General features: G+C 62.2%; 1 protein-coding gene across 7 annotated transcripts in view; it reads right to left on the reverse strand.

Annotated features, from left to right (window-relative positions):
- The window catches only part of SDK1 (sidekick cell adhesion molecule 1), a 740828-nt gene that overhangs the window by 42383 nt on the left and 676561 nt on the right, over window positions 1-21884 (reverse strand). For all 7 annotated transcript variants that reach the window (XM_043915387.1, XM_043915391.1, XM_043915392.1 and 4 more), the window contains 7 exons: window positions 21537-21731; window positions 20045-20246; window positions 15481-15584; window positions 13523-13593; window positions 6318-6453; window positions 5123-5182; window positions 3063-3164 (listed from right to left, as the gene is read on the reverse strand). In XM_043915387.1, the coding sequence (XP_043771322.1) occupies window positions 3063-3164; window positions 5123-5182; window positions 6318-6453; window positions 13523-13593; window positions 15481-15584; window positions 20045-20246; window positions 21537-21731 (870 nt within the window). The remainder of the gene's footprint in view (window positions 1-3062; window positions 3165-5122; window positions 5183-6317; window positions 6454-13522; window positions 13594-15480; window positions 15585-20044; window positions 20247-21536; window positions 21732-21884) is intronic.

The following is a 21884-nucleotide window of genomic DNA, read 5'->3' on the forward strand; positions in this document are numbered from 1 at the left end:
TCGCCCGCGGGCGGCTGGGGCGCTGCTCCAGTGTGGGCTCTGTCCCCCTGGAGACGGAGGGCTGCTGGGTCACCTGTGCTGATGCGTTTAGATGTCCGTCTCTCCCGGGGGAGCCTGTGTGACCCGAGAGCCGCCCAGGGGTGTCATCACAGACCCACGATGCCCTCCAGGGACCTGCTCCTGGCGCTCACACCTTCATGCCATCCTTCTGACAAGCAGGGTCCTGGGGGTGCTTCTCCCTCTGGGGTCTGCCCCCCCGGGGGGCTCCTGGGGGAGAGGTGTTTTCTCCCTGCGGGAGGAAGCTCTCTTTCTGCTGCCTGGAGCCACTGGGCCAGCTTGACCAACAGCCTGCCTGAGACGGGAATGAGCTGAGAGGAGGAGGAGCCGGGGGCACAGGGAGGGCCTGTGAGCCTGCTGCATCCAGCCACGCCTGAAGCTGCGCCCAGGCTCTTCGACTTTTCTGTTACGTGAGTTAATGACAGATTCTTTCAGCGTAAGCCTCTTTGGGTTTCTGTCTCTTGCAAGCTGTAGTCCTTACTAATGTACTATGTTTACCAATTTGTAACGCCTGGACTCAGAAATCAACCTCAGTGAGAGATCTCCTAAAGGTTACCCTTTCTCTCTGAGGTTAGAAGGATTTAAAAATTAACATATTCAGGCTAGAGGGGACCCGAAGACCATTAACTCTCAGCCTGTCTTGGTCTGTAGGACGAGACCAACCAGGAGTCTGCACAGGGTGTCGTTGCTCACCGCTGACTGACCGGTCCCGGTCCAGGAGAGTCCTGGACACTTATCCTGCAGGCAGGATGGGCAGGACATTTTTCCTGGGGGCAGGGTCGGGGTGAGGGCCCCCGTCTCCTCCCTCCCAGCCTGCAGGTTTTCCCTCTGCACCATGGTCCTCAGGGCCAGAGCTCAGAGAGGTGGAGTGACGGGCCCAGCATCACAGAGCCGGGGATTGGCAGAGGTGACCCTCAGACCTGCAGGTCTGACTGGGGAAACACGCTGTTTTCGGGCAGCTTTCACACAAGTCTGAGCATTTCCTGCCGAGTGGTCTGGACGGTGAAGCATCCAGCCGCGGAATGGAAACTGCCCCCAGTTAGCTTTATTTTCTGCAGGCCTGAGAGCAGCACTGCTCACAGTCAGGAGGAACACGTTACAAGGGCCCCTGGGTTGCGAGAGGCAGCGACTGGACGGCCACGGGTACGGGGCAGCAGTGCTGGAAGCATGGCGTCCTCCTTCCAGAACGTTCTCTGCGGTGTAAACACGGATGGCTGAACAATGCTCCGGGGCTGAACGTCTGCCCGACCTGGGGGGGCGGTAGCTGAGGCGGGGAGCCTGGCCTCTTTCTGGGCTCTGCCTCCTGCATCCCCGACTGGAGGCCGCCCACCCACAGACGCTGCCGACGGACACCCTCCTGCCACTTGGGAGAAACACTTGGCCCGCCTGGGTTCACAGCAGCTCCACCCCCACATCCAAAAGGGGGAGACAGCCCAGACGTCCACCGATGGACCGACAGCAAACATGCAGTCTGCACCCAGAGGGGAGTCCTCCCCACGAGAAGGAACCGAGTCTGACGCCTGCTGCAGCAACCACAGACAAGCAACCACAGACCCAGGACGCGAGCCCGGAGGCGGGCAGCCGTTCACGGCCGTCCGGCTGGCTGCTACAGCCCCATTGCTCCCGGGTCTCCTGCCCGGGCTCCAGCCCTGTTCTCCGCACGCCTGCATGGGTCCTGGGACGCAGGCCCTGTCCCGAGCACCCGGGCCCCGCCGCTGGCCCTCTCTCTGGGGTGCAGGCTGACGGGAGGGCGGGTCAGCCCTGCAGGTCCTGGCCGGCCAGCCGTGCGCACCCTGAGCCCAGCAGCAGGGCTGGCACAGCTGCCTGCACGACGCCCCGCCAGGGCCCAGAGCCCTGCTCTCGCGGACGGCATGTGCCGCGTCCGCCCCGCCTGCCTGGGCTCTTCTGTGGCCAGGCCCATGCCCACCTGGAGTGCCCGGCCCCCACCTCCACCCCTTCTGCCGACAGACTCCTGTGCAGAGGCCGGGGTGGCCTCCGCTGTCTCCTGTGGGCTCACCTGGTTTACCCCTGTCTATGTGAAAATACCGTGTGAGTCTTCCAGAAAAACCCTGCTAAGCCAGAGACTCTCAGTGCTGGCTCATTTCTGACAATAACCTCTCCAAACTGTGCAGTCATCTGACGTGTCCTGTGGCTGGCCCAGAGTATACAGCCTTCGTCCCCCGAAAGCCTGGGTCCCCGTCCACTGGGCCATTCCAACCCCACTCACCCTCCCAACTCTGCACCCGCAGATTCGAGCAGAACCCTTGGCTACGTGCTAAGGTCAGAGAAGACGGCTGTCCGTGGGGCAGTGTGTGTGTGTGTGTGTGAGTGTGTGTGTGTGTGTGTGTGTGTGAGGGCAGGGGGGGGTTTCTGCGGGGGGAGGGCAGGCTGTGGGGCAGTGTGTGTGTGTGTGTGTGTGTGTGCATGCGTGCATGCCCAGGGGCATGGGGTTTCTGCGGGGAGAGGGCAGGTGACCCCCTCCTTCCAGGGCAGTGGGGGGCTGGGCAAACACACACTCCAATCTTAATGTGGGATACAACGTCTCCCTGTGCGTCAGCCCCACAGAGGGGACCGTCCTTGGAAACAAACCTAGGGGCCACATCGTATCTGAAAGGGGGACTAACGTGGATCTGTGTGGCTTTTGGAGACGGGGGAGAGGCTGTTACAGGTGGTCAGGCTGACTTGGGGCCGGGCCAGTGCTCAGGTCCGGCCAGAGACAGTGGGTGACAGACGTCCCCCTTCCCACACCAGGGTCCCGCACTCCTGGATCCCCACGGGGATGATTGCATGGCCCCCCTAGAGCAGGTCCTGCTAAATCCGATGCCTCCAGACCTTAAACACCCCTGGGTCTCAAAAGCAAGACTTGGATCGCTCGTGGGGCCACCAGGATACCCAGTCCTTGGCCGAGGACTCTTCCCAGCATGACCAGAAGCCTCCTGAAGCCCCATAACCCGACCTTCAACGTGGGGGACAGTGCTGGCCCCTGAGCTCCGGGCGGGACTCACCGGCCTCGCCAACGAAGACCTCCACGGGCGCGCTGGCTGGGCCCTCACCGATGACATTGTAGGCCGTCAGGACCACTTCATAGCGCCGGTATTTCTTCAGATCTGCAAGGGCGAGGGGACAGGGTCAGCAGGCAGGAGCCCTGCCCTTTCTTAGAAATCTCCCTCCATGACCAGTGCCCCCTGGGGATGACAGAGCCTTTTCTTGCAGAGAGAAGCCTGTGAGGGGCTGGCCACCCTCCGGCCGGCAGCGCCCCCTACCCTCGCGTGACCCCGGGGAGGCAGTCACAGCCGTCCTGCACTCGGGGCGAGGTGGCAACAAGCTCCTCGCCTAAGGGAGCGAGTCTAGGACACAGAGCCTGACCTGGGCCTGCCTTCTGGTCTGGAACCTCTCTGGAGAGTAAGAGCAGACAGAGCAAGACCCTGGCGCTGCTCGACCACGTGGGCAGACCCTCGACCCCCTTCCGTGAAGTGATGCCGGGAGGGCCTGGGGTCGCATTCGCTGACCTCTGCAGAGCGGGGCCCTCTCTGGGAGGTACGGTTTGCAGGAACCATGCGCTCAGGTAGTCAGACACATACGTGGGGCCTTTAGAAAGTCATGCGACTGCGAGACCCTTCCAGAAAGTTCTGGCTTAAAAAATCAGCTGTTCCCGCCACATTGAGTGGTACAGAGCTCATGTTGGCTGCCTGGCCTGCGTGATGGACTTGGCGTCTCATGCCCTTTTCTTCCTAGGACGTGGCCATTCAGACCTCACAGGCCTTGGTTTGCCGACACAGATACATTTAACGGTCAAGATCCTGCCCCCGCGGTCGAGCTCTGCTGCTGAGAAACCACCAGGCTGGCTCCGTCTGAACTCGGGGCCTCGTGTGATTGCCAGGAATCCACAGAGACGCAGCAGAGTGGACGCTGGGGCATGGCCAGGGCACCCCCTTCATGCTTCATAACCCGAGACTGAAAGACCTGGGTGGAGACCCCGGGAGGGAGCCCTCGTCACGGGCTAGGCCTGCACTTGACTCTTCACTCAACCCCTTGGAGAGGCCACATCTGGGAGACGCCCGGCCCAGGAGCGACTCGGTGGACAGACAAGGAGACAGCGAGGCAGGAGGGGCCAGGCGAGCCGGCGCACGATGGATGACGCGGAGCTTCAGGGGAGGGCACAGCCCTGTGAACCCCGCCCCGGCTGCCGGGCTGGTTGGGTGCCCCGGGTGGTGGCCGGGGCGACGGCGGACGGGCTGGCAGAGCGCCGGCACCCGCGGGGCCTGGCAGGGCCGGCTCGTCCTCCCCTGTGTTACCCGCTCTCTGATCCAGCGGCCGCTCTGCACTGGACTGAACTGCAGCTCGGCCCCTGAGCCTTGCACTCGGTCACTGAAACCCACCCTGGCCGGAATCCAAGGGGCAGCAGCGCGGTTTGATAAGGAGGAGAAGAGGCCGGATGGATGAGTGCTGGACATGTGCGTGCGGTGGCCGCCCCCCACCCTGAGAGGAGGGGAGACCCCGACGCTGCAGTGAGGAGGACGCTAGGCCTGAAGCCAGTGGACACAGAGGGGCCCGCTGGGCGATCCCCCTGCTGCAAGGTCCCTGGAGGGGTCGCGGTCACAGAGACAGGAGGCTGGGGGTGGGCGCCCGGGGTGGGGCGGGGAGGTGGGGGGCGTCAGTGTTTAACGGGGCAGAGTCTCGGGTGGGGGGTGAGAGGGTTCTGGAGGCAGGCGGTGGGGACGGGTGCACAACAATGTATGCACGTTAACAGTGGTGAAGACGGTAAATCCACAACTAAAAAGGGGGTTAAAGATAAGCCGACTGAGTTAGAGGAGAGAGCTGCCCTCTGACCTTCCTTCTCTCCCAAACTCTGAGAACAGCTCTTGGGAACCCCTGCCCAGCCTGTGTCTCTAGAAACTCCCTTTCGGCGGTTCTGGCCCATCAAGAAGCAGCATTTTAGGGGGGCGGGGGACAGGGTGGGGGGACCCCAGGAATGAGAGCCGGGAATCTGAGCTGGTCTTCACTCGGTCTGCCGAGAGGCTGAGGGCGCTGCCCAGCCGCGCCAGCTGAGCGTGGAGTCACTCACGTGTTAACTCGTAGGTCGTCTCGGTGGAGCTGCTGTTGACGGTCTTGAAGCTGCTCTGGGCTGTGAGGGGCGAGCAGACAGGCCGTCAGCACGGGGGACCGCCGGCGCCAGGGGGAGCCGCAGACGCAGGGGGTGGGGGAGGCCTGGCCGGGAAGCCACTCCGCCTCCCAAGCGGTGGGCCACCACACGCCCGTCTGCTCACTGGGACCCCGGTGAAGCCTCCTGAAACAGCCAGGCCCCTGGCCCATGAGGGGGAGGGGGGTCTCCCCTCTGATTAAACGGGTCGAATTGGCATCGGGCACGGGGGGCCACGGGGCCTGGCTGGTCCAGGGGCAGCCGCGTCCGGTTCCCTGTGCTCAGGTGAGCGCCCCAGGCCGGCGGGGATGACCAGGGGACAGACAGTGAGCAGGAGCACAGACCCCGTGCCCCCTTACTCCAGGGGCTGCGTGACTCAGCCCAGAGGGACAGGCCCGGCTAGCTGGGTGTCGGCAAGGGGCACCTGGGGAGACGCTGCGAGCGGGGGTCTCAGCGGAGCCAGGTCCTCCCCCGGTGGGGTCGGGGCCGAGCTGCAGCCCCTCGCTGACCCCGGCGGGGCGCCGGGGGCTGAGTGCAGTGCGTGTGACCCACACAGAGCCGGACCTGGTGCCCTGGGCGCCCGGCCCCCGCCCCCAGCACGCGGGTGCCAGGGGCCCAGGTGTCTTCTCTGACGGTGCTGGGGGGCATCTCTCGGCCTTCCCCCCAGGGAGCAGGAGGGGAGAGTGCCTCGGGGTGGACGAGCAGGAGGGGGAGGCCGGGGCTCCACGGGCCCCAGCACCCCCAGGCCTGCTCCGCGTGGGGCAGCGCCGCTGACCCCAGAGGCCCAGCTACTCCCCCTCCAGGGCACACAGCCCACCCCGCCCTGGCCGGCTGACCCCTGCCTCCCCCCACCGAGCTGTGCCGGGCCCTGCGTCACCCTCTTCCCCTCACGTCCTCCGCGACATTCTTTTACCCCGACAACCCCCTCAGATGGCTCCTCCTCCAGGCAGCCCTCCTGGGTCCCCTTGCTGAGCCCTGGACCTTGCACACCGTTGGGGTGCTGGGGAGGGGGCAGACGCACCCCCTCGGGCCCCCACGGCTGTTCCCAGCAGGCCTGGGGTGGGCAGACACGGTGGTTACGGGAACCGCCCTGCCGTGGGGTGGGGGGCAGGGGACTCACCTGTGAGCTCGGCCCGCAGAGCCGAGGGCGCCTTGAGCGTCTTGGACTCGGTGACGGGGGCCGCCTCGTACTCCAGCTCGCGGTAGTAGATCCGGTAGCCCTGCAGGAGGCCGTTCAGGCTCTCGTCCCTTGGGGGCTGCAAAGACACCACGGTCAGGGGCCTGGCTGCATGCTGGCCAGCCGTGTGGGAAGGCGGGGGGTCGCTGGTTCAAGACAATCGGAGGGGCCTCGGTTGATGGCAAGAGGACAGGCAGGTGTCCCACTGATGATGAGGAATGAGGGGATCCGGGGACAGAACCCAGTCCTCCTGGTCCTGCGTGTGTGGACACGGGCGTGTCTCCCTGTCCAGCCAGGACACCCGAGCCCCAGGGCCGAGGCTGGAGACTGTGGCCCAGGTCACAGACGGAGAGGAAGCTGCCCGTTCCCGGCAGACCCAGAACCGAAGGGGGCCGCGGATGCGGCCTGGCCCTGCGTCGTCCACCACTGGCCCCACCCCATCCCTTCAGTCCCCGACCCTCCTGTCCACCCGGGCTTGTGGCCGTCTCACTGGGACCCTCACTGACCCCTCTGCCTGCCAGGTGGCCCCCTCCCCGCCTGACAGGTGTAGGGCTAGAACACGCCCCCCCCACTGCCCACTGCCACCTCAGCTGGTGTAAGAGTGTCTGATGGTGGGGCAGGGGCTCGTCTGACTCCTCAGAACCCAGCGGAAGGCGGCTGGCGGCTGACAGGTGGCTCGGAGACGAGGTCGGGTGGTGGGGGAGTCTGAGCCTGTGTGTGAGCCCAGGACCTTGCAACCGCTCCCCTCGGTACCACTGCCGCGCAGGGAGGGCCCGGCCCGACTTCCCCTTCCCCTTTGACTGGTTTCTGTTGATAAGGAAGCCTGGGGAGGGCGTCCCCAGCTGGTGACAGGTCTGTCCGTGGAAGGAAGGCCGTCCCGTTCCACGTGGAACCCCAATAAGGCTGTGGCACTGACCCCGGTGCTGGGGGCTAGGGGCTCTGCTCCCCCCTAGGGTCCTCAGCAGGTCAGGACCGAACCTCCCAAACTGCATCCGGACAGATGGGCCAAGAGCGTCCTGGTGCCCGAGCGGACACCACAGCTTCCGTAGGCAAGCCCCCCTGTTGTGCGTTGAACTGTGCTCCCCCAGGAGACATGCTGAGTCCTAACTGCCAGTCCCCGCAACGTGATTTTGTCTGGATTCGGGTCTCTGCAGACGTAATCAAGTTGGGAAGAGGACATGGGTGGAGGGGAGCACTCCAAGGCGATGGTGGGCTTCCCGGAGGGTCGTTCCGTTCTATTTGCCCAGGTCTTTAACACAGCAATCACACTCCAGAAACTGACCCCACATGGACACTCAGATGTGCGCCATCCTGAGATCTACCAACGTGAGCTTGGGACTAACTCTCCCCCAGCCCTCAAAACGCCAAGACCAATCCTCTCTGGGTCTTTTCAATGCCACCAAGACAATAGGATGGCCTTCGAGCTTGAAGGGCGCGGACAGAAAGATTGCCTGCAAACAAATCGGCAGACTCGGGACTCGTGAACGCCATCGGGTAATAAGATAATTGATTCACACAGACACCTAGATGTTCAGCGTGACGGATCGGGAAGACAAAGCACATTTTAAGAGGCAATATAGAATCTAGCAATTATTGAACAAGTGCTGAGGCTAGAAAAAGACCCGAAGAGTCTTATAAGACGAGGACATTTTGACACAGAAAGAATGTCACGCGAAGGCAGAGGTCGAGAATGACAGAAGCGTCCAGAAGCCAAGGAGTGGTAAGGCCTGCCACGGCCGCCACAGGCCGGGAAGAGGCAGGCGGGCAGCAGGCTTTCCTGTGTCTGCAGAGTCGGCCACCACCTTGACCCTGGACTCTGGCCTTGGGAACTGTGGGAGGACACGGTGACTGGTTCCAGGCGCTCTGCTGTCCAAACTCACGCCCTTCAGTCCCCAGTCCCTGAACCCAGGCGGCCCCGCGGGGACCGGATGTTCAGTTAAGTCCATTCTCCGTGACCTCTGGCTGCTCTCAGTCCCAAACTCGGGGCCCCCACGGGAGAGGACAGCTCTCTGCCCTCACACTCGCCAGCGCGCAACGCACACAGCGAGGGCGCTTCCTCCCACGCCCCCACACACTCGTGCACGAGCCGGAATCACCACGTTTTCACGAGAGCCCAGGGGTTGGCAGGCCGCAGCCCCCGACACACTCTCCCACCACTTCCTGAGTCCTCTGCCCCCCCGGCCCCATCCCCGCACCGAAAGTGCCGTGGCTGGTCATTCTTCCCATCATAGACACGGACACTCAACATAGTCCCAACATAGACACTCAAGCCTGGAAAACTGGAGTGGATTCTCCACGTCCTCAGGAGTCACGCGCGTCCCTCTGGTCAGAGGAGCCCAGGAAGCCCAGCTGGACGACACTGGACTGCTAAACATCATCTTCGCAAACACTGAGAAACCAGACAGTCGTGTGAGCTGCTTTACTGCCGGATTCTCTCTCCTGTGCGGGTCTGCAACCAGACCCCGATATTTCCAGGGTATCAGTGCTCGCTCCGCTTTCCTGACACCCACAGGTGGCGACATCTTTAAACTCACCTCACGGTTGTAGAACTAACGATGTGAGAGTGAAGGTGGACCTGCTCAGATCCCCGCGTCACCTGGATGGGGCAGGTGGGCGGGGCAGGTGACCAGCCGGGCACGCAGCGTCCCCGAGGCACACGCCCGTCCGGCCGGGCCCCGGGCTGAACCGTAACACGGACCACTTCCTCCAGCAGCGAGCCTGCTACCCTCTGCCCCAACCGTTCCCAAAACGAGGCCTCCCAAAACGACCAGAGCGCTAGGAACTCGGGGAGCTGTGTGCTCTCTGGAAGGGAGGTGAGAACAGGGGTGAAACCTGGGGGTCTGCCTGCGGGGGGGCAGGAGAGAGGCTCTGTTTCTAGTTGTAGTTTCTATTTCATTCTGCCCTTTTCTTTCTTTCTGATTTTGATGGATAGAACCTCCGTCCTCCATGCTGGAGATGCATGGACACCCCTGAACAGGGGCACGCCTGAGCATGCTGGGCGGTCCCTCTGCTTCCTGTCCAGCCCCAGCCCGGGGCCTCCCTGCCCTGAGGACGGCAGTGTTTCAGATCCTCTGATACACTCTTTTTTTTTTAAGATCTGTCCCCTTTGAGTTCATAGGATTGGTTCAGATAGCTTTAAGGGTTTTTGTTTTGCGTGACCCCTCTCCTATTTAAAAATTGGTTCCATGAGGTAAAGGCAGACACCATGCAGTGTTTACTACTAATCGATGCCACATGCAAACGTGTGTGTGTGTAATGCACACACGCGCATCTCCTCATAAGGACGGAAGCCACAATCTGTCACTCCAACTCTAGCCCTGGTTTTCTTACTGGCTACAGCTGAGACAAGTTACAGTCCTCATTCCTAGGCTTCCTTCAAGCACAACTATCACAACACCTAAGAGAAAGTTTATTTCACCCCCTTCTTAAAAAAATACAACAGATGGAAGAGTTGGAAAAGTCTTCGCGTAAGAATAAAAGGAGAGAGGTTTTCCCACCTGACACCTAAGCTGTGCAGAGAAGGTCCAGGTTCAGTGACACGCTCTCCACCGCCCTTCCCAAGTGAGGCTGAGTGGTCGCAGGGCCTCTGACCCTCTGCTTCCCAGGCTGCCCACAGCTGTGACCCCTGAGGGAGGGGCCCCGCCCCCAAGTCCCCCTGCAGTGAAGGCGCCTGGCTGAGGCCCCCGGGAGGTCAGCGGAGCTCCTTGCTGCAGAGGGCCCTGCCTGCACCCCAGCCCTGCATCCCAGCCCTGCCTCTATCGCTGACCGGCTCCGCAGGTTGATAAGATGCCCTGAGCTATGACATAAGCGTCTGAGGTGCTTCACCCTGCCTTCCGCAAATCAGAGATTCCAGCACCCGGTCTGCAGGGACCCAGGGTGTTTTTTCAGTTTTGGAAAAGGGATCCTTGTTAAAGTGCAGATGACCTGGTCGGAGTGCACTGGCCTTGACCCCTCACTCCAGCGGGCAGGAAGAGGATGAGAGCTGGGACTCTCACCGTGTGCCCCAGTCCTGGCCGAGTGCCAGGGGACAGGCTGGGACCAGCTCAGCGGGCCTTCCCAGACAGGGCGGGCCGGGTGGGGGGACACAGAGTCCGGGGTCTCACGGTGAGCCGGAGGCAGAGCGGGACTTCCACTGCCATCGTCCTGGGGCCCGAGGCAGGGACTTCCCACCGCTTCTGTTCCGTGGAGCCCAGAGCGGGGGTTCCCTCTGACGCCTGCTGGACTGAGTCTATGGCTCAGCGGGCACAGGCGGCCCTAGAGGACCGGCTCCAGGTGCCTGCCCTTAAAGCCCAGCAGCGGTAACACCTGAGCTGCATTCCTGCGGACGTGCCACCCGGATAATGACCCTCCTGCCCCAACGGGTGGGGGGACCGGCCATCCTGTCTCCTCCCACCTCCCTCTGGCTGCTCCCCTCCGGCCTTCACACTGATGCATGTGGAGTTCATGCAGGGAATGGGGGCACTGGGTGCGCAGAGCCCGGGGCTGGAGCTGGTCCTCACAGACAACAGAGCGGGCGGTGAGAAAGCAACAAAGACCAGGAGAGGTCCCAGAGAGGCCGGGCCTGCTTGTCCCCTCTGACCGGGGGCTGCCCCACACTCTTAGGAAGGTGCCCTGCACAGCCGAGTCGCCCCTCCCTGAGTCCACCGCACGTGATGCAATCTGTCCCTTAGGACATTAACATTGCTAGAAAACAGCCTCAAAGTCCACTCAGAGAAAAGGTGGAAGAGGGGACCAGAGAGGAGATGCATGTGAGTCACAGACTGTGTGACCCGCTGGAGGTTTCAGAACAGCCAGCTTAAACGTGATCGATTCAGAGATAGGAATGCCCAGTGTGAGCGGTCCTCAGTGTGAACAGCACCAGCGCTGTCTAGAACATATGCACAAATCCTCAGCTTCCAGCAGCGCTGGACCCGGGAAAGGCACAGATGGATCATCCTACTGAGTTCAGCTCAGTTCAGTCCTCAGTCGTGTCCGACTCTTTGTGACCCCATGGACTGCAGCACGCCAGGCTTTCCTGTCCGTCACCAATTCCAAGAGCTTGCTCAAACCCATGTCCATCGAGTCGGTGATGCCATCCAACCATCTCATCCTCTGTCGTCCCCTTCTCCTTCTGCCCTCAATCTTTCCCAGCATCAGGGTCTTTTCCAATGAGTCAGCTCTTCGCATCAGGTGGCCAAAGTATTGGAGTTTCAGCTTCAACATCAGTCCCTCCAATGAACACCCAGGACTGATCTCCTTTAGGATGGACTGGTTGGATCTCCTTGCAGTCCAAGGGACTCTCAAGAGTCTTCTGCAACACCACAGTTCAAAAGCATCGATTCTTCGACGCTCAGCCTTCTTTATAGTCCAACTCTCACATCCATACATGACTACTGGAAAAATCACAGCTTTGACCAGATGGACTTTTGTCAGCTAAGTAATGTCTCTGCTTTTTAATATGCTGCCTAGGTTTGTCATAGCTTTTCTTCCAAGGAGTAATAAGCGTCTTTTAATTTCAAGGCTGCAGTCACCATCTGCAGTGATTTTTGGAGCCCAAGAAAATAGTCTGTCAGTGGTTCCATTGTTTCCCCATCTATTTGCCATGATGCGATGGGATCGGATGGCATGATCTTAGTTTTTTGAATGTTGAGTTTTGGATGTTGATCATCCTACTAAGAGGAATCAAATCTGATGGACGGCCCACTTAAGTGGGTCAGCGGCCTTGGGATTATAGGCAGTACTTGAGGTTTTAAACAAATTACTAAAAAATAAAGATTTTCAGGTGAAGCGTTTCGTCCAGAATGCAGACCTATATTTAAACCTTGTCCCTTTGTTCTGTTGGCTCTGATTTAGTAAATTGCTCATAATTTTAATTATGCTTCAATCGCCTGGCGGTTGACAGGCATTTATTTCCATGATGCATCATGCTGACCACCCCCTGCTCAGGCTTCTTGCAATGGGTTTGTCCTGCTGGGCTCTGAAGGACGACGGCTGACGGACAGGCACGCCCAGCGCCTTCCGTGCTGCTCTCGCCGCCTCACAGGGCGTCTGGGACTGAGCGCTCGCAGCCCGGGGGTGGGAGGGCTGGGCCCACAGCCGGCGCTGCGTCCACAGCCGCATGTCGGGGGCGGCTGAGGCGCCACAGCCCCGAGCTCAGCTGGCGACAGGGCAGCAAGACCCACGTCTGAGGCCAAGCACGTACCCGGCAGACTTCAGCGCCACCCGGACGACCATCTGCGCTTGGTTGATCGTGTTAGTGGACAGTGGAACGAGAAGTGCTTGGGACCTTGAGTTTCCACGTTGAATGTTCCCCACCTCCCACCAGAGACCCTGATGGACGTCAGGGGTCTCATGGGCCGTGGACCAGAGACCTCACAGTGGCCTCAGAGGGGACCTTAGAACTGCTGTTTTTACGGAGGAGGAACCTGGGGCCAGAGAAGCCTCTGGGGTCAGAGACTTGCTACGGCAAACTGGCCTGCAGGCCAAGGCCAGGCCCTGTCCCTCTCCCGGGGCTTCGAGGGCCACTCGGCTGTGGCTCCCCTGGGACAGCTGAAGCCTCCTGGGTCCCCATCCAGTCTCAGCACTCTGGGGAGGCTGGAAAGGGTGGGATGCCACAGCGGTGAGCTCCCAGTTCACCGGAGGATACTTGGAAATGTCTTTTGTTCACAGTGAAAGGTTGCTGTTACCCCGAGGAGCTGCCACTTAGCAACAGAGAAGAGGGGAGATGGCCTAGGATGACTCGGCCACCAGACGGGCTGTGCGCTGGGCCCACCTGGCCGTCCTCCTGACCACACCGCCCCCCCCCCCCATCAACACACCGAGCCCCGGTTCCCTCTGCAGGTCGCCACAGCCCTGGACTTCCCTCCCGGGAGGTCACACTCACACCACGGCTCCGGACTTCCCGCCCGGAAGGTCACACTCACACCACGGCCCCGGACTTCCCGCCCGGGAGGTCACGCTCACACACAGCCCCGGACTTCCCGCCCGGGAGGTCACGCTCACACCACGGCCCCGGACTTCCCGCCTGGGAGGTCACGCTCACACCACGGCCCTGCATGGTACACCAGCAGGCCTCGCCAGCCTGACCCAGGGTTGGGGGTGGGGTGCCCGCCGAGCTCACCCCTGAGGGAGCGGGGTTCACAGAGCACCGTGGGGTCCCCGGGCCTTACCTGCCACTGGATCAGAACAGACGAGGTGGTGCGTGGCGTCACAGACACGGAGCGTGGGGGCTCCCCGGGGACTGGAAGCAAGAGGGAAGCAGCAGGGGTTAGAGGTCGAGCTGGGGCCAGCACTCTGGGCCGGTCCCCGCCTGCTCTCAACCAGCCAGCACGCGACTCCCTTCTCCCTGGGGTCGCCCTTCCCCTGCCTGCCAGCCCGTGTCCAGGAGAGAGGGACCTCATCCTGGACCACCTCCGCGACCTCACTTCCCACGGACCCGCCCCCCTGGACGCACGCAGAGTCTGGGTCTCTCCATAGCCAAGGCGCCCAGAGTGCTCCTGCAGTTCCCTGATCTCCTCGGGAGTCACCCCCCAGAGGAGGAGGGGCGTCATTCTTCTGGGGTACATGCCGGTTTGACTCCGCCCTGCTCTCTGGAGTGTCCATCACGTCTAGTAGGCCGTGCCCCACCCTCCACCACTGCTGCCCCTGCCGGGCCTGGGCCACCCTCTCCCAGCAGACGGACTGGCCTTCTCAGGGTGGCCCCACTATGACACCCTGAGACCCGACACAGAGTCAGTGTTCAGAAACAGGCGCTGAGCAGATGGATTCAGGGCTTCTCCCCACCTGCCTCGCCTGTGTGTCCGGCACCCCCAGCCTGCTCCCCACTCTGACTCAGCTGCTCTGAGCGACCCCTGCACCCCGCAGGCCTCCCTGTCCTCCAGGCCCAGACTGGGACAGGCCCATGTTGGCCACGCTCCAGGACCCCCGCCCCAGGGACCGCTCTCTACCCTGCCCCTTCGGTCTCTGGCTGCTCCGGCTTAAGGCCCTGACCCAGCATTCCTGCCCACGTCCGGTGGCTCTGTACCCTCAGAATAAGAAACCCTTTCCCGGCAAACCATCTGCGCGCTCCCAAGCCCCTCCCCCAGCACTGGCCCCCAGCCCTGGGGTCAGCCTGGCCTGTCCGCCTCTCCTGAGAGCTGGACTTAGAGACACAGGATGAAAGCACGAGGCCAAACCACCGCAAAGAGAAACTGCAGTCTCGGGAAAGGACGATGAAGAGGTGATTTGAATATGAAAGGGCTGAGAGAGGCCCCTTCTGACCGAGCCTGAGAGGGGACGCGGGTGGGTGCCCCTGTCCCACGGGCCAGGGGCTGGGTTCCTTCCTTCTAAGAACTAGCGCTCAGGCAAGGTGCTAACGCGGGAATACGCAGGCGCCACAGGGGACAAGCGCCGCTTCTCCAGAGCCGGGCCGCCGTTCCTCCCCGTGTTAAGCGGGGAAGGGGGAGCTCGGGGTGGGCCTGGGGACTGTCACCAAGCACCGCGCGGTGAGCTGAGGGTCCGGCCCGCCCGCCATCTGGGCTCGAGGCTCGGCGTCGTCACGCAGCAGCCGTCCTCTGTCCCGAGCACCTGCCTGCCCGCCGGGTGGGCCTGAGGACCCCGCCTCCCTGTCCTTCCGGGCCTGGTCTCACTGCCGATGGTCAAGCGAACTCACAAGGGAACTTCAGGCCCAATTCCTCTGAGCAGAACTGAGCGGGGCTGGGGGGGAAGGCACCTGGAGCTTTCAGGGGTCTCTCTGCCATCACGTCACCTTCGTGCATTTGTCAGGCGGCAAAACCGGGATGGCTCGTGGATGAGAAAAATGGGGAAAAGCTCTTATAACCCAGCTACCCCACGGCATCTATCTTTAATGACCCTATAAATTATTCAATGTCAGGGATGCTAATGGATCGTTGGGTTTGGAAGCCAATCAAAGAAACGTCCCTCGGTTTGGAAGCCCTTGAAGTCTGATTTACAGCCCTGGGCTGTGCAGGGGCGCTGGCTTCTGCTGCTAATTGAATCCCACCGCCCATGGCTGCTCCCTCCACTCCCGTGGGTGACCCCTTTCTGGTTCAAGGCGGGAGCAGGCCTCTCCAGGAGCCCGGGTTTCGGGGTGCACAGGCAGCAGCAGGAAGTGGGCCCTGTTGCTCACCATCCTGCAGCGTGGTGACTGCTTCCGTCTCGGCGCTGAAGCCGCTGTCCCCAATGTCGTTGGTGGCCTTCAGACGCAGCTTGTAGGAGGTGAAGGGCCTCAGCCTGAAATGGAGGAGACCTGTGATGACTGCAGAGCCCCTCCCCTGCCGGGGGGCCCCCCAGGAGGGGGTGCCCTGGGGCTGCATCCCCCAGGCAGCAGTGAGCTGGCCCGGGACGGCTGGGGAGCAGCCCCCAGCCCCCAGCACTGACTTGACGATCAGTCTAGGGAGACAGGGGATTCAGAGAGGGGTCGGAGGGGGCACAGAACTCCCGGTGGGGATGGAGCTTAGGCTCAGGGATCCTGGGGGAGGAAGCCACCTCCTGTAATTAGAGACTCTCGCGTGCACAAATCGCTGCTCTCCCAGGAGCTGGAGGATTCCAGAGGCGCTAATTATACCCCCGAGCTCCTGCCGGCTCCCCTCCCCTGCTCCCCCGCCTTCACGGACCTGGGGCTCTAGGCTCTGCCCCTGCCTCCTCCCTCCCTGACTGAGCCAGCCGGGGTACCGAGCCCTTGACCCACGTGACCCCCTCTAAGCCCCAGGGTGGCTTGCGGGGTGGAGCCGTCAGGATTCCCAGGTCTCTAGGAGGGGACGGAGGCCCCTGCCCTCTGCAAAGACTGGTCAATGGCTGGGGTGGGAAGACGAGTGTCCTTTTATACAACCCTAAGTAAGACCAATATGATGTCGACTGCCCACGTGAAATGATGTCTCCCCTTGGCCTACGGATGAGATTTCAGGGACACGAATGCACTTCTTGGCTCCCCTGCTTCGGGCTTCCTCTTTCCCTTCCATCCATCCATCCATCCTCCATCCACCCACCCACCCAAATGGTCCGGATCCACTGGGTCTCGTGTGCCCAGCGAGGAGCCACGCTGACAACAAAGGCTTCAGACAAACGCGTCTGTGCTGATGACACGCAAACCTTCACCAAGTCCCCGGGGACACTTCCTGCTCACCCCACTCAGCACCGGCTGCTTCTCCTGCTCACGGGGAGCAGACGAGGACCCCACCTGCCCCTTCCCTCTGCCTCAGGCGGTGGCCCCGTCATCCTCTCTGTTTTCCTGGACCCAAACATTCCAGGTGATTCTAGGTGCTCCCTCCCTGTCCCTTAATCCAGACCAGCTCCAAGTTTCCTCACCTCAGTCTAAGCACAGCCCTCCTGCCTCAAACCAACCCTGCCTTCTCGCTTCCTATCTAGCCTATAAACCAGTGGTTTTCAAGCTGAGGGCCAACGAACCCCTGAAATTCTAAGTGAGCCTCTGGGCATCCAGCGCCTCTGCTCCGCCTGTGTCAACCAACATCAGCTCCTCGTCCATCTGGCTGGTGATCACTTCTGGAAACACTTCGTTTAGAGAAAGGGTTCTGCTATCTTGAAACACCGAGGACTGGTTTTGGAAGCCATGATCAGACAGCTTTCCTCTCCCTCTGTTTTCGTATCTTCTCCTGCGTGAGACCTTCTCCTGCGTGAAATCTACGCCTGCATGAGACCTCCTGTGGCAGCTCTCCGTGAGCTCACAGTTGCAGGGACGCTCTTGCACCAGTGGCCGGGCCTGGCGCCAGGCGGTGCTGAATGAACGCTCGCTGGAGGAACGAATGCAGGGGGACGTTATCTGCCCCAGAAGTTGCTCAGGAGGGTTGCAAAGGGGACACGTGAAAGTCAGCGCAGGCTGGGGACGTGGTGGGGGCCCTGGAAGGGACCCTTGTGTTCAGACGCAGCACTTTGATCACCTGTGCGTGCGTGCTCCGCCACTTAGCCATGCCGGACTCTTGGGGACCCCGTGGACTGTGTCTAGGGCGCTGCTATTTGGAACACGGTAGTGCCTGTGGCTTACTACATTTAGCACTTCACTGTTCTCTAAGGATTTTGGGAACTGAGGCCAAAGATCAAGCTCTTTGAAGACCACCCTTTCTTTTTTGACCTCTGAGGTCTCAGGGAGTCGGGGGCACATCACGGGGGCAGTGAAGGATGACCTGATGGCTGGGCGAGTGGGCCCGGGTCTGAGACGGACAGGCTGGGGCCAGGGGACCGGGAATCAGAGCTCCTGGCCTCGCCCCACGCTGAGCAGGCTTCCCTCCTCCAGAGGACCCACGAGTGTCCCTGGGGGTCACTGAGCTTCAGGTCTCCCTGTCTCAGCAGGAAAGCCCTGCTTGGTGCCTGGAAATAGGCACAGAGTGACTCAGAAGCTTGTTGCCCTGGAGAGGCAACCGTGGTTACCAAGCCTGGTCTCTGTCCTCTGCTGGCTCCTCTGGACGACTGGTCTACCCTCTACCCCCAGCACTTGTCCTCATCACCACCTCCCCTCGCTCCCTGCTGAGTAGAACAAAACTTCCAGGACCACTTGAAAAACGGAGGAGGAACAAACCCTCCGATTTCCCCGCAGCTCTGCTCTGTTCACTCCCCCAGACCCCCTCCAGCCTCGGCTTTGAAGAGGGCCAAGCGGGAATTCTGATTCCGGCTCCACCTCTCCTAACTGGGGCACCTCGTTTAATTTCTCTGGAGTCTCACTCGGCTCATCTGTGGAAACGGAGGAGATGGTATCTGCACTTCCAGAGGAAATTCTATTGCACAGCCTGCCTCGAGGAGTCTGGTCACACAGCAGGTGCCTAATAAACATTCCTTTCTCTTTCCCGTCTCCCCATAGGCTGCTGGAGATGGCACGTTCAGAGACGCAGCAGGGCCCACCGTCGCTGGGAGCGACAGCCGTCACAGCCCTGTCCCGAGGGACACCCATGACGTCCACGTGCTGTGTCCCAGGGCCCTTCTCCTCACTGAGTTACATCTCTGTGGGAAGCGACTATCCCAGAAGCGGTGACACTGAGATCAGTCCCCAGACCCCAGCCTCCCCCAGCGCTCCGGACCTACCGTCACCAGGTACAGGCACACGGTTTAGGTGGTTAAACTTTCTGTTTTAAACTTCTGTTTACATGTTATATGACTTTTGGCCACTAGCGGACTTCACACAACTGGCATGAGTAAAAAATGTAAAATGAGTGTTTAAAAAAAAAGAAAAAGAAGCTGTCAGGACCCTGAAGGAGGAGGGAAGATTACACGGTGGTACGAAATATTCCTTCCCCAGGGTTCTGCCTGTGACATGCTTCCAGCTGATGGGAAGGAAGTGTGTGTCCTGGTTCTGGCCCATCAGGAAGCTGGCAACACTCTCTCCCACCAGATTTACCCGTCGGTCCTGACACTCGGACCTCTCCTTTCCCACGGGGAACCCCCAGCAGACCACTGCTCTGATTCTAGGAGGCTCCGTGACAGGAGGGGTGGCCGGATTTTATGGTCCTTCTTTCTGACGGTTAACATGAGGAGGTGGCGCTATTTACGTCCAGCGGCACATCCTAATTAGGCTGGACGCCCGGGGCACTGGAGTGCGGTATGCCAGGTGAGCAGGGCTCCTCGGACCTGGGGGGTCCCCTTCTCCTTCAGCCCCGTGCTGGCGGTCACATGTGGGAAAGTGACAGGGCCACACTCCAGGCCTGGCCCAGTTCCCAACCCGCCCCCTCAGTGGGCTCAGCCGGGCTCTGACAGGCGGCCTGGCGAGGGGAAGGGGGAGGCCACGTGTGCCCCTCGCTGGCGGGGCTGCAGGCGACGGCTGACCTCTGACCCTGTTTCCCCCCAACACCACCCCCCCCGAGCTGTCCTGGGATTCATCGAGCAGCTGGACGGGGATGTAACAGAGCACCCAGCATGGGGTTCTCGGGAGCTGGGAGAGGAGAGGTGGTCAGCTAGACAAGCAACGTCTGGCCTCCTCCACCCTCCTAGGAGGTCCTGGCAAGGGCTCTAGACCCACAAAGACAGGGGTACCCGCTGCCGGGCACCCTGGAGTGTGAGTCTGCAGGGAGGGGTGCAGTTGGGACTGAGAGGAAGGACAGAAGTGATGCCGGGCGTCTCCCTGGGCCGCCCTGGACCACCGCCAACCCCACCACCCACGGCTTCTCCCCAGGCCTGCCCATCTAGACGGTTCCATCTAGAAGAACCTGGCAGGCGACTTAACGCCCCCCAGCCCTCACCTCCTCCACCATGAAGCAGGTGTGGCCCAGACAAGAGGCCCAGGTGGGACCAGGACAAAGCAAGTCCATGGCCTCCCCGCACCCAGCAGTCACCAGATGGCCGGCTCGGGGGGCGGGGAGCCCTGTTCCTGCCGTTGGCCATCACTGCAGCGCCACGGACGGCAGCAGGCGGAAGACGTGTGCCTTGCTGGCCCGGGGCTGGAGCACGGAGGAGGGTCGTCTCCCTGACCATGACCCGGGCCTGCGACATGGTGCCAGGGGCAGGCTGGGCTGCCATCTGCCTCAGGGACTGGGCAGCCCCGTCAGCCCCGGGGCTCGGGGGCAGTGGGGAGGGACAGAGCTCAGAAGGACAGGCAGGAAGAGGCCGGGGTGGGCCTCGGGACTGCCGGGTCCCAGCGCGGGAGGGCTGGCCAGGGGGCAGACGCGGGCTCGCAGTGTGGGTCTCCCTGCTGGGCAGGCGGGAGCCGGTGGGGGGCGCGCCGGGCAGGGCCTTCCCCACCCTCTCCGTACCTCTCGACGACACAGGCCGTGGCCTCGTGGCTGACGGACGAGGAGTAGGTCTGCCACCGGCCCCCGGGGAGCTCGCGCAGCTGCACCGTGAAGTACCGGATCGGGGAGGCGCCGTCGCTGCCCGGCACCCACCGCAGACACAGGCTGCGCGCCGTCACGTCGGCCTGGGGCACCTGGAGCTCCCTGGGGGGCGCGGGCCGCTCTGCGGCCGAGAGGACAGCAGGTCAGGGTCGGGGCACCCCGAGAGGCCCCGGGGCGCTGGCTGCCTAGCTCAGATGGCCGGCGGGCGGGCAGTCATCCACAGTGATGTGCGGGTCCCGGACTCTGGCCGGACCTGGCTGGAGACCCCGTTTAGTCCCAGCACGCTCCACCCTCGGAGCGGAAGCAGGCAGACTGCGGATGGGCCCGTCCACACTCCCCATGGGCACTCGGGTGCAGGCATCCTGAGCAACACCTGGGCGCTCCCAACACTCCCAGGCTCCTCCGGACACTCTCCCTCTTTCTGACTTTGGGTCAGCGCCTCTTCAACACTGGTTTGCTCTCCCTGGACGTTGACCTGGGCCTGAGCCCATAAAGGTTGTGGAGCGGGCTGCCTGGGGGCGACTCTGAGCCTCTGGGATAGGGACTGGGATGCGGGGAGCAGGGCCGGGACCCGTTTCTGCGTGGGGGTAACTCGCCGGCCAGCTGGTGTCCTCACCCCATCCACGTCAACACAGAAGCCCCACGGGGCAGGAATCACTGCTGAACTGTGCATCCTGACGAGTGTGGGTTCTGGTCAGGACGTGCGGGGTGAAATGACGCCGCAGCTGATTGCCAGCCCCATGGGGATGGCTGTGAGGGGCCCGGAGCTAACTCCCCTCCCTGCGGCCCACGGGAAGGGGCCTGGCTCTCCTGGGCCCCACGCTGAGCCACGGGGGCTGCGGGATGGGGGGCTGCTGGGAGGCAGGGGCACTTGGGGGCTGGGGCGGGGAACAGGGTTGCTCTCGATGGAGTTCATGTCTGAATCTCCTCTCAGACTCAGCTTAAGTCACATCAAACCTTGAGCAAACCTGTTTCCTGCTCCCTCAGCAGGGGCTGCATGGACTCTGAGTGGGAAGGCAAGAATCGGGGCCTGGGGCTCTCTGTCCCCTTGTGGTGGGTGGGGGCCACTCAGCCCTGCGGCTCCTGGCTCCCCGACTCTGGAAGTATGGCTTACCTGCTTCCCGGGGGAGGAGCCGGCAGGGGGCTCTGGCACCTCTGGTGGGAAGGAGGGGAGAAGGGGGAGGGGGAAGAGGGGCAGTCTCTCTCCTTGAACCCCAGACGATCAGGGCTGAGGATGCAGGCCTATGGCGAGTGTCAGGCTGTGTGGACCAGCTCTGTGTCTGGCTCCAGGAAGGACTCAGGACGTGCTTGATAAGCTCGCAGTTGGCGCAGCCACCCCCCACCCCCCGCCCAGGCACACGGGGCCTCTCCCCACCACTGGCTGACACTGAGTCTGGCCTCTGGGTCTCACCTCTCTTCTCGGTGGTGATGACCGTGGCCTCCAGCGGCTCCCCCCAGCCCTGCCTGGTCTTGGCCGACAGCCGGAAGACGTACGCGGACTCCGGGGCCAGTTCAGTGGCCGTGAACTGCCTCACTGTGGCGCCGACCTCCACAGTGGTGAAGGTGTTGGGGCTGCTGCTGGCCAGGCGGTAGGCGATCTGGTAGCCTGGGGGTGGGGGGTGGTCGGGGCACGAAGACCGCTGGTCAGCGTCCCTCCCCCACGGGGAAGCCCCCAGTCCCCACCCGGCACACCCTTCCGAGCCCTGGGTTTCTGCGCTGTCTCCCTTTCCCGGGCTGGCGTCTGAGCTGCAGGCCGGGC

Source organism: Cervus elaphus, chromosome 10, assembly GCF_910594005.1.
Source record: "Cervus elaphus chromosome 10, mCerEla1.1, whole genome shotgun sequence".
Lineage (NCBI taxonomy): Eukaryota > Metazoa > Chordata > Mammalia > Artiodactyla > Cervidae > Cervus > Cervus elaphus.